This window comes from Blennius ocellaris (assembly GCF_963422515.1).
Source record: "Blennius ocellaris genome assembly, chromosome: 5".
Classification (NCBI taxonomy): domain Eukaryota; kingdom Metazoa; phylum Chordata; class Actinopteri; order Blenniiformes; family Blenniidae; genus Blennius; species Blennius ocellaris.
Window position 1 is genome coordinate 19,187,686 of NC_137654.1, and position 18,140 is coordinate 19,205,825.

At 40.4% G+C, this 18,140-nt stretch overlaps 1 protein-coding gene across 1 annotated transcript in view; it reads left to right on the forward strand.

Annotated features, from left to right (window-relative positions):
• The window catches only part of cacna2d3a (calcium channel, voltage-dependent, alpha 2/delta subunit 3a), a gene marked incomplete at its 3' end in the record, with an annotated part of 114,011 nt that overhangs the window by 15,582 nt on the left and 80,289 nt on the right, over positions 1-18,140 (forward strand). Inside the window, exon 3 of the mRNA XM_080496749.1 lies at positions 5,576-5,692. Coding sequence (XP_080352875.1) covers positions 5,576-5,692 — 117 coding nt within the window. The remainder of the gene's footprint in view (positions 1-5,575; positions 5,693-18,140) is intronic.

The window sequence follows — 18,140 nt, forward strand, 5'->3', positions numbered from 1 at the left end:
TATGTTGATCAAATTGTACCAGGAAGCATGCAGCCATCTCTACTTTATACTTATTTGCTAATATGGTGGATGATTTAATCTTACTTCACAACAATCTCGGTTTGATCCAATACCAGCTAACTTTGCCTGGAGGCAAAAACAAACCCAAACTACGTCGCCTACACTTTATGCTCTTTGTGGCACTTGTGTTGACTTGAAATGACTTTGAAACCGCTGATGCCAACCTTAGAAGCCAGCTCAGACCACGGTGTAGATTATCACCTTATCACCTTATTTCAGACCTGTGAAAAAGTCTAATCGCAGAGCCTAAATAATTCAATTGCAATCTTTTATTGAGATGATATCAGTCTTTTCCTTACATGTATAAACTTTGCACAGACTTTAGTTTTTGTTGGTGGAAAGAGGATAAATAGCTGTTAAATATCTGCTCTCCAGCCGGGTGCTTATCGTGGCATCACTCTGCCTTCACCAGGTCTTCAATCAGATTTAAATCAAGTCACCGACTTAGCCAGTAAACTGTAGATTCTAAATATTATATTGCTCCTTTTCTTCACTCTACCTCTTCTGCGCCTCGCTTGTAAAACAGCAAATTTCCCCCTGTGGGCTTTTCAGGTAGAAACATATATTTTGATGATGTTAGATTTATATTGAGAGTTTTTTCCTGCTCATCCATAAATCTGAGCAAACACATTGCCTCTATTGATATTATTATATTTGGGATGAAACTGTTTTAAAGTACATCTACCATATGTGACCAATGAGATCTTGTTCTTTAATAAATACATAAATTACTCCTTTATTCTTTACATTTTTCCATTTCAGCATTACTATTGGGTTTTCTTCTCAGCTACTTACTGCTATCAAAAAATCAACTCAAGAATTGCATTTGACAAAACTCAATAAGATCACTTTTTTCTTTTATGAGCTTTTTTGAGCTTTTTTTGTGATTGGGTACAACAATATATATGTATATATATTCACCCATTTCCATTGGGTGAATCGATTCTGACTAACATTCACCAGATAGATGTTGGAACTGGTTTTCCATTGGAAGGTTAGTTCCCTCTGACCTTTAACAATTTTGCATTGAATGTGAAAACACTTCAGTACTGGGCCATAAGTAAAGCTGAATGAGGCTCTCTGATCACATCCATTGAAAGGGAGAGCCACAGAGGAACATGGTGCCTCACATAGGTTGCAAAAATTGTTATAGATGTTTCAATTCTGTGAAATTACAAACCACGATAAGTGTTTTCTAATCTGTGTTTTACTGTTCGGACATAATTTGTTGTGTGTGTTAAGTAATGTACAAATACGGATTAGATATTGTAGTTCTTCTATAGAATTCATCTGAGTCACATATTTCGATCAGGTTTGACATTTTACAGACATGTTGTCCCTAGAACATCTTTTTTTAAGTTAAACTTTGCTTTCTTGAGTTTAGGAATATCCAAAATAACCAAACTGAGTTAAAAAAAAAAAGGAAAATGTAGTCATATTATCGTTCACTGTCAACATTTCGAATGCTACCTGGAATCTATTTTATCAGCAACCTTTTCCTTAATGCATTGAATCTGTTTAGTATCCAGGTGCAAAAACCTAGTACCGGTACATAGAAGAAAATTAGTATTGAGGTGTGCAGACGAAAAGTTTACCTTAGATTAGCATGGATTAATGCCTACTTTAATCCCCCCACCCCCATGTTGACACTTCTTTTACTGCTCTCCTGGGAAATGGGGGTTGTAGATGTGTGTCAGTCGGCTTTCCTGTGATGGTGATGCGATGCGAAGAGGATAGCTTTTGGCTAATTGGGCTGGGTCTGCTCCGGTCAGCCTGAGTGAACAGAGCGCTGCAGACAGCCTGTGGTCAGCAGGACCCTGTTAGCTTCTCACTGACCACACAAACATGATCACAAACACTCTCGGTCAGGCTGTGGGCTCTCCTCTGCTTTCCCTGTGTCTTAGAAAAGTGTGTGTCAGTTCAAGACCAGGCTCACGGACAAGGATTCATGAGAACGGCGGTGAACAAAATGTATCCGTTTCAACAGAAAAGACTTTGGACTGTCTTTAAAGAGAATATTTCTTAGCTATGACTGTGTCCGTAAAGTCGACATATTCATTTTTATAATTAGCAAAGGAAGTGGGTGCAGGAGATGAAAGAGGAAAGCAGGGGATACACAACCGAGAGAGGAGAAGAGGAAGCTCAGGGGAGATGGTAAAGGGGGAAAAGGACAAAGAAAATTGGCAAAGAAACCTGTCAAGCCAGTTGAGGGTTGAGCCGCTGCTGACCTGTCAGCTCTAACAGCCCACCACACAGGCCAGGAACTAGGATTGGTTTAAAACCTGGATTTTCTGTCCCTCTGTCCGACTGCAGTTGTCAGTCAGCCAGTGGGATTATCGCCCTGATTTTCATATGGTTACGGTCGCAGTGATTTGGCTTCTGTAGTCATCAGCCAGTCGCTTTGATTGGCCACAGGCTTCCGAACACGAGGCTGCAATTAATTAGACGTGTGGACGAAAGGTAATGTGATAAAATGTGAAACTTGTAGGTTCCTGTGGCTCTTCCTTCACTCTTTCCGTCTGTCTTTTCCTTTCTACCTTTCTATATGTCTGTCTTTCTGTCTAACTTCCTATCTTTCTTTCTGTCTCTCTATCTGTCCTTCCACCTTTCTGTCTTTCTGTTTTTCTTTTTATCCTTTATGTCCATCTGCTTTGCTATAATATCTATTGTTTCATCTTTATTCCTGTCTCTGTCTGTCGTTCTGTCTTACTTTCCATATTTCCTGCTTACTTTTATCTTTCTTTTTTATATTATGTTTCTTTCTGACCTTCCATATTTCCATCCTTTCTCTCTTTCCATCTTTTTTCAGTCTATGTATATTTCTTTGTCCTTCCTGTCCATTTTCTTTACTGTCGTTCCATCTTTCTACTTTTCTCTGTCTATTGTTCTATCTACTTTCTATCATTTGTCCTTCTTTCCTTCTACTTTTCTGCCTGTCTTTCTTTCTGTTGAAATGTATGCCTTTCTTTCTGTATCTCTTTCTGTCCTTCTTTCCTTCTTTTTGCTGTTATGCCTGCCTTTCTCTATTTCTGTCATTCCCTCTGTCGTTCAGTCTGTCCCTCTGAAGTGGTGTTTACCATATGTTAAACAGAATCTGAATGTCTGCACCGGGGCTTTTTAAGAGAATTTGGATTCTTCAACTGTTTTGCCACGGCTTGTGAATGGATTTGGCAGTGAATGCACTATTTCGGCAGCATTTCAAAGACACAGATTGTTCAGTGTTATGGCTGTGAACACAGTGTTGATACCATGATACGGAGATAAAGATGAAACAGAGTGTGTTTACCCTCATGAGCTTGAGCAACAAATGTCAGAAGCTCTTTCCCCCCTAATTCATCACACAAATTCACCTGAATTCACCTATTTTTAAAGGTTTATCCATTTCCTCATGAAACACTTTGATGAAATATTTTAATTTCCATTTTTCCAAAAAATCCATATTCCATGTCTTGAGCTTGTTTTAATTGATAATTCATTGCATTGATCTAGTTTATCTCAATAGTTTTGCGCCTTCAGGCAGCTTTTGTTGATAATAGTTACTCAATAGATTTGAACGGCAAGCTTTATCTTCTCGATGTCTTTCTGCTTACCTTTTACACATTGGGAAATTCTGCAGTGTTCATGTGCTTTCTGTGTTTTATTCTGCCCTACATCTCTGCACTACTCTCTTCCTTCACCTACACTTCTGAAGTCTCTCTGTATTCACACGTTGTTTGCTCGCCCTATCACAGAGTTCATCCTTATTTTCTTTTTCCCTTTCTGTTTGTCTGTCTGGTTGTGGCGTTCACTCAATACACACCAATGATCAACTCCAACCAGATAGAGGCCGAGTGTTTTACCTTTCATGGCGTATTGTTTGTTTTTCTCATGCAGCTTTGTTACTGCATGATAATGAGACTTGTAACTGACTGCTAACCGAATAGTCTGCCCAGTTTCTTTCCGCAAATTTCGGCTTCAACAAAGGCATTTGTTCTTATCGAGCGTTTTGCGACAAAGCTGAGATTCCTCCATGTTTGGTGGCATCTTGCAGTTTTTCAGATGATTGCCTAAATCCTAAAGCTGCTGCCTGAGTGTGCGACTCTGTCCCCATTCCCTTTCTTCCACTGCGATCTCTCTGCCCTCGCTGTGCTCCTCATGTGTGTCGCCGTACAGGAGTAGTTAAGAGTGTGCGTCTAAGCAGGTTGGCATAACATTAGAGAGGGCATGCTTTTTGATATGGTGGTAATCTCCTGTTAAATCCCCCAAGAGTGAAAGCCTCCAGCTTTGCACATTTCAAAAATGATTTTTCTTTTCTTTTCTTTTTTTTTTCCTGTATTAAAATATCCCTTAGCTTAGATCAGCCCTGTGTGTGTGTGTGTGTGTGTGTGTGTGTGTGTGTGTGTGTGTGTGTGTGTGTGTGTGTGTGTGTGTGTGTGTGTGTGTGTGTGTGTGTGTGTGTGTGTGTGTGTGTGTGTGATGTAGGGGATGTAGGGGTGTGGAATTAATGAGACTTAATGTCACTGTCCCCAGTTAAGGCGCTGGTTAAGCTGAGCACCCCAGTATAGGTTCAGAGCAGAATAATGTGATTTTGTGTAGCACTGATACACAGAGGGCAATTGTATGTCATCAATTCTTACTGTGTAGTAGGTAAAACTTGAAGCCGGATGATAATTCTTGCCTGCGTTGATTGGTTTAATTTAAATTTAGATTAGTTTGTGCAAAGCAACTCCTACTGAGCGGCATTCTACTTTAGGATTACTAATAATATGTTTGCGGTGCCTCATAGCTGGTCTTTGTGTGCACATCTGTTACCCACGCCAGACTTGTGGGTCTGCGGCAACATTTTCTGAAACTAGAAAACATATTTATTTGCTATATCAAATGAAATCAAACTGTATTTATGTAGCACTTTTCATACAGTCTGTAGAACAAAGTGCTACAGGCAATCCTGTATGTGAAGAAACAGGAGGTCGATAAAAGTTCCCACGATGCCCGTCTTGCAATGATTAAGAAATCATATATAAAGAAATATAATTGTAATGAAGATGCAAAAATGATAGAATAGCCTATTCATTTAACAAGGTGTGACAGGTTTAGGCTATGTATAAAGATTACTGAACCTTTTTCGGTTAAAGACCTCCTACCTCATCTCTTACACACCAGTGTATGGTTTTTATTTATCATGTCAAACTGTGATGTAAACACATGAGAAAACTAGATATATAAATAACAAATAACCACATGATGTGATATAAGAAGCTGCAGAGTTTCACTATTAATACATGCGAACGGTCAGTCTTGCTTCGTACACATTTTGAAATATTTAGTTTGCATGTATTGTCAAGCCTGTTGATGAAGTTACATTTGTCACCAAGTGAAGGTGAACTGCCTTTATGACAAATTGAACAAAGCAATGAGTAAGCAGAAGAGGGGACTACATGGACCAGAGGGGAGGAAATCCCAACCATCTGCATGATCCATCATCATTTTGCAATTGTATTGTAACCTAATACTACGAATGTGTTTCTCTTTGCAGAAATATAAGGAGTTTGAGCGTGCGGTGCGTGTGGAAGAGATTGATGGGCTGCGGTTGGTGAAGAGACTGGCAGAGAACATGGAGGAGATGTTTCACAAGAAAGCCCAGGCAATGAAGGTACTTCATTTGGTTCTTAGTGTAAAATGCCTTCAGACTGGAACCACTGGCCAATATTCATCAGATAATACTCCATTCATATCATTTTTACACACATTCTGCTGGTACATTTATTTGATTTGATCCCTAGATGTACACATCACTTATCCATCAATCATAATTTGCTATGTTACTGTTAAGGATGGATAGATAAAATAATGGTAAACCAGTCTTAGACATGGTGGATGGATGCTAATTATGGTGTTTGATTTGTGTTTTGGATACTCTTGACAATAAGACCCCAATAGGTTATATCAATAATCATTTCCAATTTCTTCATCCATCAAATGCTTTAATAGAATAATTAAGAGAAATGTACACTTGAAATAAAGCATTCTTTTCATTTTATTGTGTATGACTATGTACACTTCAACATAAATGGGGATTATACAATTATAAACTGATTCTCCAGTTGTTTTGTTCTTTAAGTGTAGATGCAGGTCTGAAGAAGTGCTGTCATGTCATGTCTTACGGTAGAAGGGAACATAGTCTGCATTTGCTGTGTGCATGTGTGAAGGAGATATGTGAAAGTGTGGAAGTTGGGGGGAGTGAAGTGACAGACAGAAACCACCCAAAGGCATCAGTGACACTCTGTTGAGCCACTGCGACCAAATGTACTCCAAAGCTTTACACTGAAAGTAACGGGAGACACATTTGTGTGTGTGTGTGTGTGTGTGTGTGTGTGTGTGTGTGTGTGTGTGTGTGTGTGTGTGTGTGTGTGTGTGTGTGTGTGTGTGTGTGTGTGTGTGTGTGTGTGTGTGTGTGTGTGACAGATTGAGTGTAAGAATATGTGTATATATGTATATTGATTTTTAAGTGAAATTGAAACAGCATCTTATTATAATAATACATATTTACATTCATACAGCATCCTTGTAATTTTCTCGTTGTACTTATGAATTGACGTTCAAGGTTTAAGTCCATGACTGTGCGAGCTTCACTGCTCGTCTGTGAATTAGCACATGCCTGGAGCGTGTAGCAATGCGTGTTTGTCCGTGTTGCAACAGGTGAAGTTCACCATGTGTCCCCAGCACACTGCATCCCTGCCAGGTGATAGATCCTATCAGGTACTGTTACCAGAAATTGGATTTTTTTTCTCTGAGAGTCTGATCTGGGCATACAAGCTGGATTGGGAGAGGTAGGTAAGGGAGGTAGGGAGCTGAGATTGTGACAAACCATTTCCGTGCTTTCGCTCTTCTTGCTTCCGTGTACTTTTTTCTTACACACATGATACCTTTAACTCTTTGGGTAGCGTGGCCGTGCCTTTCTCAGTGTTACTTTGAAGATGTTGACACTTTCAAGTCGACACCAAGCACTGAGAATAAAGAGGAAGCCGTTCATGCAAATATGAATTATCTGGTATTTGACAAATGTGAATCCCACTCTAACACACTGATGGCTGGCTTCAGAGCAATTAATTTTAATGTTAACATTTCAAATAAATAAATCTAAATGTAATCGTTATGTAATAATAATAATAATAATGATAATAATAATAATTCTCTTTTATGCGATTACTAATTAAGCTTTTGCCAGTGTGTTTTTCAAACCAGAATTAATCTCATTCAATTTCATGGGAGTGTCATTTGCAACTGAGTCATGAAGTCACTTGTTAACAAGAGGACATTTTATTTTGCAGTGAGGTCAGACATACTGAGTAAAGCAACGTAGTTGTCTGTGTGTCATCGTATTCCAAGTGTGTTAAACCCCTGGAGGTATGAGGACTGGGTTAGCTAATGGCTTCTCTGAAGTCGCTGCCTGGATGCCTGAATGCCTGATAATTGTACGTCTCAGGAGGGTTTGTGTGTGTGTGTGTGTGTGTGTGTGTGTGTGTGTGTGTGTGTGTGTGTGTGTGTGTGTGTGTGTGTGTGTGTGTGTGTGTGTGTGTGTGTGTGTGTGTGTGTGTGTGTGTGTGTGTGTGTGTGTGTGTGTGTGTGTGATGAAAGTTGGGGAGGGGTGAAGATGAGAGGGAAATAATGGTCACAAGGGTGATGGACTTTTGCTCTTGCAGACAGATAAAAGTTGTGGGAGGTTATGGAGTGATAAATGTTAGAGGAGAGAAATCTGAAGAAAGTGGAGGACTGGGGAGAGCCGACATGCACCAATCCTCGGAGAATTTAACCCTTGTCGTCTGCTATCATGATTCCACTTCACTTCGACCTTTCTCAGTTCCAATGCTGACACTCGGCCTTGTGATCGATTGTTAGTGGTGAACATATAATGGAAGTGTCCATGAGTCCTTTTCCCTCGTCTTCTCCGTCTTGCTCCAATTTCGTTCTGCTTTTATTACCAAAACTCTCATCTGTCTGGCCTAGTGTGCTCTCACAGCTGTCCTTAAGCATCCCTCTCTCCTTTGTCTGTGTCTCTCCTCTCTACTCCGCCTCCTCCCATCTCTCTGCTCTTTGCTAAAGTATATGTGGCGCTTCAGCGATTCAATTTCCGTGCAGCCGCTCTCCCCTGTCCGTCAACGTGGTTTTATCTCCCTGTCTCCCCGTCGATTCCCCCTCTTTATCGCTCGCCGCCACCTGCTGAGAGACAGCAGTCTCCGCCGCTCTAAAAAGGGCACACCTGTGAAAGTGTACATCAGCGAGTTTGATGCCATTACTCTTTCTGGGCACTAAGTAGGGAAAATGTGACTTTTTTTTTTCCTTTTGTGTTAACATGTTGCCTTTGATTCAGAGAGGAATTCACTTTCTTAAGGAGTTAATTCATTGCACATATTTGTGCCCTGTCTTCAGACACTTTTTGCTGTAGGAAAGCTGGAGTTGACACTATGACTCATGCTACCCCACTCTACGCAGGAGCCTATTCCGGCTGCCACCAGAGCACAGATCATCAGTGAAGTATGGGTGGAACACAGCCATAGAGACCCCTTTAGTCATTTTAAGTCAAGTGCCTATAAATATATTTAACCAACAGACTGAGCTGGTTAGACTTATAAAGGTTTTTTCACAGCTTCATGCAGGCTTTAAGATACTTTCCCCATTGTTAGTCCAAGGCTGTGGGTTAGCATGCATTTTATGCATGAGCAAAGCAAAACCTTCTTGTTATTACCCACACGTCAATTTTTCGGTGAACGTTCAAAATTTTGTCTGCCTCTTAAAATTATTTGATCTTGAATAATGTATATGATGCTTAATGTAAAAATTGTATATATAAGAAAAAAAAGTAAAGTATTTGACACATAAATGGAATAAAACATTTAAAATGTAAAAGAAATAAAAAAAAAACAGTTCTTTTTTGTTGTTTTTTTAAAATGGGTGGGACGAAACTACAGGGTTATCCATGTTGTTATATCATCATCCATGAGGCAACAAAAGATTATCACAGCATTTCTATACATAAGTTCTTCCTTGTCACTGCATTTGACCAGTTCAGCACCGTTTTGGCTAAATGATTAATTCATAGTCTACTTTCTCCTGGTGAGTTGCCATGTTTGTACTGATCACAGTTTCAGATGACCTGGTTGAGCCTGGTCATCCTTACCTGTGTCAATCAGAGTGTTACAGGATGAAAACAAGAGAAGATAGACGGGTGGGCACGCTGACTGCTCAAAAAGGGGTTAGAATGAGATTGTCTCCAGGTCAGTGTGAAAAAGACTTCGGTGTGTGTGAGGTGAAGAGGGAGTGTGTGTTAGTGTGTAATTGCATTTAGAATTGGTGTTTGACTGTGTCCATGTTCTACACTGTTATCTGCAGTATTGTGGCGGATGAATCATTGTGTCCGTTGGACACAAAATAAACCTTTTTTCTGCACGATGCTTGGCCCGTTTAATTTCATTTCCGCACTAATAGATAAGACGAAAAAAGCCAATGAAACAGTTTCAAAGTAAACAAGAGCTTCACCAAAAAAAAAAGTGAACAGGGACTGTGTGTATGTCTCCGCATGTCGCACAAGTATATGTGTGCTGTAATGTTAATGGCATTTGTGTACATTTCCATGTTTGTTTCTGGGCTCAGCGAGCATCTTAGCTGCCTATTGTTACTTTTTAATTACTATTACCTTCATCAGTTTGTGAGTCAGTGGAATTATCGTGGTGTAGCAGACGGCAGCTCCTCTCCCCTCCTCTGTCTATCACCCCTGTGAAAGCTTGTCTGCTGGCTGAAAGTGGCGGAAACAGCAAACGGTTAAAGAAACAGCGTGCATTGTTATCAAAGTTGAAAGGCGTGGGGCTATTGTAATGGCCTCTTTGAAGTCAAGCACGGCTGTGTTTCATGCGACAAATGCACTTCAAAGCAGAGAGGATGCCTTGCTGCTAGGGATGCTTCTCCTGTAATGGCATTCGGTCTGTGCTCTGTACCTGCTGATATCATTTACCTGTCGCAGCTACGCCTCTGTGGTCCTCAACATGATTACCGCTGTAGTGTAAAGGGGATGCTACATTGGCGTGTGCTGAAAATAAAAGGAACACACAGGATTTTAAATGAAATTTTTTCGCCTCCTATGAACTTTATTTTTCATTTGCTTACATCCGCAGTGAATTTTAATCACAACCTTAGCATTTCAGCAGTGGACCCAAGCTCTCTGCAGGAATTGAATTGGGATTTACGTATTTCACTCTTTGAATTCAGTCTCTTAACAAGTGCACCTTATTTTCTGCCTAATACATTTTTACCACATTTTTTAATTGCAAACAATGTCATGCGAGAACTATGTCTGATGGTGAATTTTATGTGTTCTGAATGTGATTTATAAGGAAAGCCATGAATGAAGACAATAGATTTTTAAAAAGCAGAAGAGAGACAGGAAAGTTCACATATACTGATGTACATGCAAACTCCTATATTCACTGTGATGCAAATGTGCTAACACACCAGTGTACTGCACTGTAAACCCTGATAAGTTATCAGAATTCATAAAGAATTGTTGAAAATGGAAGAAAATTTCCAAAACGTTGCAAAGTTTTAGATTTCAGTAAGTAAAACTTTTATATCAATTTAAGTTTGCAATACTTAATTGATTTACGTATTTTGAACATTTGGGTTTTTAGTGTGCCTATTTTACATCCAAGTGAATAAATTAAACCTAATGAAGTTAATTTTTTAATCCTAACATCTTCTAATCTTTGTTTAACTTAAGGCGACAATGTGCTGGAACTGATCCATCCACTTAATGTCAAGTTTAATTTAAGTGTAGCACAAAAACAAGCTGAAATTTCCAGAAAGAAAGAAAATAGAATTCACATTAGCATGCTTCCCACCCCACAGCTGTTATGTGAATATCAGGAGTCGTGTGTCGGAACCATCATCTGTGCTTGGAGATGATGCAAGTCAAAAAATATCACTCAAACGAGGTGGAAAATACCATGCAAACGGGTTTTTGTCGTTTTAAAATTGATCTGACGAATGCTTCAGTCTGTCCATTGATTCAGATGTATCCATTATTGCATCAGCTATAGCTTATTTTCTCTCTGCGCTGGAGATGAAACTGAAATGACTGTTGGTCACAAGTTTCGTGCACCTTCAATGTGATTCCACATGTCAGTTTCTTTCTTTTTCATTTTTTTTAAGATCATATTTTGATCTGCACAACAGAGTTTGTGATAACAGGTAGATGGAAAAACACTCAATCACACAATCTGTCTCCAATTGTCTTTTTTTTTTTGGGGGGGGGGGTCTATAGATCGATAAAAGCGAAACATTTCTTTTTGTCTAAATTTCCCTCACCGTTTGGTGACTAGTTCCAAAAAGGTTTTCTACGACAGGCACACTGAGGTCTCTGCACTGCTGCTGTCGTTTTCACCATTTCATTAGCAATCCTCTGTCTCGGATCATTGTCACATCTGTGCGTGCTTCTTTTGAGAGTGATGGCTACTAATGACACAGCAGAGCCAGCCGGTAGATGTTAGGACAGTAACTGTCTCATCCTCCTCTGTTTTTTTTTTCCTGATTGCAGAGAAATCAAGAGTGAATGGGACAGAATAATTTAAAAACAATGATGCAATGAATGTTTTGGCAGTGAGGATAGAAAAGGTAAATATTGTGAAGAAATTTTTTTTTTCAAAAATTCAGTGAAGCCTTGAAATGAAAGTAAGGAAACAGGAAATATGAGAAGAAGACCAGGCCTGGGTTGAGTTCTTCATTTTTCCCTTCTGTCAGCAAAAACGGCAGAGAACTGTCATGCATTGATTATCGGGACTTGATATTTCAACGCACATCTATTTTTTTCCCACTCTTGTTCACTTTCCTTGCGTATCTGTCTCTGCCTTGCTCCCTCTGCTTGGCTCACTCCCAGTCGAAATGTGCAAAACAGAGGAAGCAAAGTGTCACTGAGCACTTTTCCATTTTGTTGATGCTGCAACTCTTCCCTGGCTGGTTTGACAATATTAATTGCTGTCCCCCGTGCTATCGATGGGCTGACCCGAGCCAGTCCCAGGACTCTGGCAGACCCGTGACCCACCGGACATCAGGCCAAAGCTTAGTTAGCATTTCCTGTTATAGCTCAGAAAAAGCTCCACATCTGCAAATATTATCTATTCGACATGTATAGATCTGAGAAATAAACAGCATCCAAGTGACTATCTAGTTACAAAAACATAGTTGAGTAACAGTGTTCATGGAGATCGCGAGTGTCAAACACAAGGGCCATGGGACAAATGTGGCCCGCAAGAATGTCAAATCATCAAACAAATGTTAAAAATTGTAACGTAAAACACATTTCCTGAGAGTAGCAGGCACAATACAACATTGAGATCCAAGGTGATATATCGGTGATGCTGCCATGAAAGATAACTGCCTCATTGCTATTAAACTAACCTCAAAGGCTGTCAGGGTGAGTTTGTAAAAACATGTAGAATGCAATTTCTTTTTTCAATATTTTACACCAGAAGGTATCATTAAAATTGGCTTTGTGGTGAGATTGTAGTAACTTTCTTTTGTAGTTGTTGGTTTTGTCATCATACTCTGCGCCACAGCAAATAATATCTTTAAAGTTTTAAGGTTTTTATGGCACTATCTTAAGGCCCCTCTATGCTGCCGAGCCACTGCACTCGAGGTGGAATTGGTCTCCGTGTGGCCCCTCAACTAGACTATGTTTGATACTTCTGATCTTAAGTACAAAGAAGTCTTGTGTCTCAGACTATGTATGATTTAAGTGATGTTAATTTTGTGCATTCAGTGGCAGTTGTGAATTATTTTCATGCCCAGCGTCTGTTTGCTGATCAATTTGCCATTCCCCTATGCAAGCTTGTTAACTTGCTAGAACACAGACGTCAATGGGATGACTTGTTTTCTTTAATTATTATACTTTTTTAAAAAGAGATAGTATTACTTACCATATCTCTAAAACGTTGAGTTCAAATGGGGATACACTTTTGGCTGGACCTCATCTTTCTGTTTTTCCTTGTTATAAATAGAGCACAGTTACTCCTTGTTTTATCTTATCTTCTCTGCAGACTGTATGGTTTCGTTCCTCTGACTGGCCATATAATAAAACTCCCAGAAGACAGCTTTAGGTTGGTCTCAGCATCTTTGTTAAGGGAAAAACTTTCCACAACACTAAGCTGCAAGAGTAACGGGAAAGTATTGAGATTTCCCAGACAGATTATAACTGCACAGGCCAGACACAGGGAGAATAGCAAAGTTAAGTTATAGACCAAAGTAAGTACAAATGCAAGCTCCACCAACCGGCACACGGGACTTCTGGGGATTATTTTTTTATGCAAGTCTATTTAGAACTGCTCCTGATGTGGTCTTGTTCCCGGTTACCTCAGGAGAACATTCAGATCCGGGCCACTGCCCTCCCGTTCTTTTGGCTTGATGCTTGGCCAGATGCAACGCTTAAAAAAAAAAAAAGAAAGAAAGAAAAATCCAGAGACTTACTTCCGTTAGCAGTCAATAATGTATGTGACCCCACACTCACCCTTCCTCTCCCTCTCTGACGGCTGCGATTAGCATAGCTCAGCTTCATATGACAAGCTAACTTCCACAACTTCAGTGTTGAGAGGCATTTTTTAAGGTCAGAGGCTTCAGCCGTCAGGAAATCCACTGCGCGGCGATAGCAACAATAAACCAATCAGGCCGACAGCTAAATGAGGGGGATCGTTCATGAACTTCCCAAAGTGTAAACAAGCTGAATCCGTTGTTGGGCAAATCATAATCACAATATGTCAGATAATGAAAGGGGGTAGATGAGTGCAAATGTCAGAGAAATGGTGTGGGCGGGCAGGAGTGGGTGGGAATGGAGACAGAATTGGTATTTGACTCAGTGGGAAGACATCATTTATATTTATTTTAGGGAGAAGGGAACACAGTGGCCAAGTAAGATGTTTTTTGGGGTAAGTGATGGCTCCGTTGGATTATTTTCTCAATTGGGAGGTTGCACGTCCAATCCCCTCTGTCCATAAGTGGAAAAACATGCTATACTGTATAAGCGCACTCCATGAAAACGTTAATGCTAGAATCCAAGCAAATACTTCAAATATAGTCAAAAAAGCAATGTTTTTGTCAGTCGACATAGACATATTCTTAAATGTATACAATTTGCATTCCCTTCCATTCCAACAAGTAAAAATACATCTCAGACAAACTAAACTAAAAACAAATGATGGAGAAAAGGGAGTCTGACTGTTTTAGTGTTGTCAGTTGAAGTTTGTGCAGATTCTAAGGTCCGGGGTGAAGATAGAGCACAGCAGAAACATCAGAGCTCTATAATTACGTATGCTAGGATGTTACACTTCTGTCCATCGCTAACAAATGTAATTCAGTTACCGTATCAAGTCTTGTTAGCTCTACAAATTCAGTTTCTTCCCTGTCAGCTACAGCGAAAGCTTGTGAACGTATGTGTGTGTGTGTGTTTTGAAGGAGACAACAGGGCCTGCCTCTCTGACTGTGTCAGTTTAATTATTGCTGTCATCTCTTACCAAACCCAAGACTCGACCGGATGACTTGAAAAGAAAAGTAATTTCCTTCCTCTCTCTTTTTTGGTAAACTACATCACACACTTTGGCAGGACCTCCTATCGACAGGTCCTCGTCTGAATTTATGCAAAACGCTTGAGCAGAGGCAGTCAGACTGAGCGCTCGCTCGCTCACTCGTTCGCTCGCTTACGCCCACAGCAACACAACATGCTCACAAAGACAAACACACCACCTGGAGTGATGTGGTCCAATCGAAATTCACAGGAGTGAGTAGTATCTACTTATCTCTAATCTGCTTTTACAATTGGAGAAAGAAAAAAAAAAAAACACAAAAAAAAACTCCAGGCTACCGAGCAAGCTATTTTTACCCCACAGCTTTAACTCTAATTTCAGGACACCGCATGAATAATATGATGCACTGGATTGTCTGCAGGTGGAAATGGAGTGCTTCAGTTGAGTGTAGTAGATATTAAAACACCATTGATCATGTAGTTTATGATCACTTGCAATGCTTCGATTGAAATTTGATTTCACATGTGAAAGATGAAAGAGAAGCCACTTTTTTTTCTTCTCGGCTTCCTCACAATTCAATTAAATGTACAAATATTCATACACGCCTCATGGCATGTACATGCATACTTGAATATTTTCCTAATTCAGTGTTTAACATGTGCAAATGCGACAGAATAGATCAGAGTGGTCATACCTGAAGATTTCAATTGGGGTAAAAACAACACCGACATGAACACATAACATAATGCAGCATTATCTGCTTGCAAATGCTGAAAATTGTGTTTCTATCGACGCCGGCTTCGCCAGCAGCGTCTGACATTTCATTGGGAGTGTGAAGCTAAGTGTTCAGACCTTTAGAGAATCCTGTTCTCTCGCTCCTCTCTCCTGCCTCCTTTATTCCTCCCTCCTTATCTTTGTTTGCTCATAGAGTATGCTTTGTTGTGAATTTCCGGCAGATACACCTGCCTGCAGTTTTGTGGTGCCTCTCAATGGCCTGGCACGCGCACGCACGCACGCACGCACGCACGCATGCACACACACACACACACACACAGACACACACACACCAGCTTGTATTGGAAGAAGTTTCTTTCTTCACAGTCTCAGCCAGGAACAGAACAAATGTATACATAAATCAATAACTCAAATGCATCCAACCGCAGATGATATGCAACGATATGCAACGGCCAGGTGTGTTGCTATGGTGAAGAAAATGATTGGCCAGACTCTAGATTAGAGTGTTCACTTCCAAAAACAGGCCGCCTTCACACACAGCGGCAGCACAGCCCACACACACACACACGCACCACACACACACACACACACACACACACACACACACACACACACACACACACACACACACACACACACACACACACACACACACACCCACACAGACACGCGCGGCTCAGCTGAAATAAGCTGGCTGATTGCAGTAGTTTTGCCGGTAAAGCCATTTGAATGGAAATGCGAAATGGAAGTCCATTACCAGAACTCATACACACCAGGACCAGCTGTGAAAGAGAGAAATTACTCGCTATGAGAATATACCATGTGCATCACATTTGAAAGTAGGGGAAAGTGTGTGAGTGTGTTGTGTGTGTGTGTGTGTGTGTGTGTGTGTGTGTGTGTGTGTGTGTGTGTGTGTGTGTGTGTGTGTGTGTGTGTGTGTGTGTGTGTGGGCGTGCGTGCGTGTGTGTGTGTGTATCTGAGATAAAGAAAGAGCACTGGGAGTCAAGCTGACACTCTGAGATTCAGAAAGCTCTTTTCTGATGTTGCACTTGAAGTTTGTATTGAAAAGAAAAATCGCTGGAAAGATGTTTCTCACTGTAATATTTGTTATGGATAAAAATGAAAACTGTTGAATGAAAAAAAAAATCCCATCAAATATTGCTTGGCGTCTCACTTTTACACATGAACACACTAGAAAATCTCTTTCTCTCTATTGAATCACCCTCTGCTGTTCTCGATATCCACCACATCTTTAAACACTGCTAAAGGCCTTCTGTTGTTGCCCTTGATTACTTTATTGGCGATTTGCTGTTAGGATTCTAACAATAACTATTTTGGCTGAAACCTTCACAACTGTGACCTCAGCTCTACAGTCTTCTCAAGCACTATTAAGCGACTATGTTAAACTATGGTAAAGCAACTATTGACACTTAATTTTTCATTTAACACAATAGTGCCTTGACAAATAGCTGAACGTGCACACAATAAAAGAGCCACTTTCTGGCAGGATTTCGACGGGACTTGGCAAGACTCTAAAGGCCCAAGGAAAAAGATTATCAGTTATAATGAGACCAATATTACACTCTTTGGGCAGGGCTCCAAACACTATATCTGGCTAATATCAGCCTCATGCTGTAACAAGACGGTTGCATGGTCACTCTATGACAAAAGAGGGACTGAACAAAGCCAAACAGGGGAAGCTTTTATAGAAACCGTGCAGCTCACCTTTCAGAACAGCATTTAGAGTTTATTTTATTTGTAAGCTCGACTGCTTTTATTACAAGTCTCTGACCATGCTTGTAAATTGGTATCACATTGTCTTCATAATCCAAATTTGGAAGTTGCTTCATCTCTCTTACTCTTATTGGTCTGTAAATCTGCACGAGTGTTGAGTTGCTCATGAATTAAATTTACACATCGGAAGAATATCTAGTGAGCAGAAAGGACTCTGTGGACTTTCCCATGTTAGTAAAGCCACCAAATCGGCTGTGGAAATGTGAAATGAGAGTTTAAATGTGTTTTTCAATGTAAAACTTTCAATGTGTTTTTCAGGTGTGCCATTGTCATGACTTGTGTTGACTCTATGTGAGACTTTTGTTTCCCAGTTAAATCTAACATGAAATCATATCAAAGAGTCTTATGAATAGGCTTCAGCTATTAATGCCCAAGAGAAGCTAGAACATCCGCTGAGTCTGCCTTCTCATGGTTATCTGATCTCAACTGTTTTATAGCATCTCGTGCTCAATAAATCTCTACTCAGCTCGCAGTTCTTTGTGATTGTCTTTCTACCGATGAGAGAAACGGCATTTTGCTCACTTTTGACAAAAGCCATTTCTCAAAAGATTATAGTTTCCATAATAGTGAAGTGAGGGAGAGAAATGAGGGCGGGAACAGTGCTGACTCAAAGACACTGAGAAAACCCGTACCAACCACCCTGCAGGCACGCACAGCAGACGGCAGCAGCAAGGGGGTAATGATGGTGCGAGCGCACGCGTGCACGTATGTGTGTGTGTGTGTGTGTTGAAGGGTGAAAAAAATGGATGTGTAAAACAGCATGGACCGATGATGGAGTTTGTTGTCAGAGTGTCCAAAGAACCTGAGGCAGTCATTACCTCTGCCGCTGAACCATTTAGGAAAATAGCCCCTTTTCATGAAATGGCCAAATGTCTGTCTGCTATCTATGTCTGCCTATGTGAGGGTGTCTTGAGGCGCTTTAGCGTTTAGCTCTAGTGCACTGGGATTCCTACAAAAGTCTATTTGTGAATCTGCTTCTACATTGGACCTTTTCACCACTTAATACCTCAG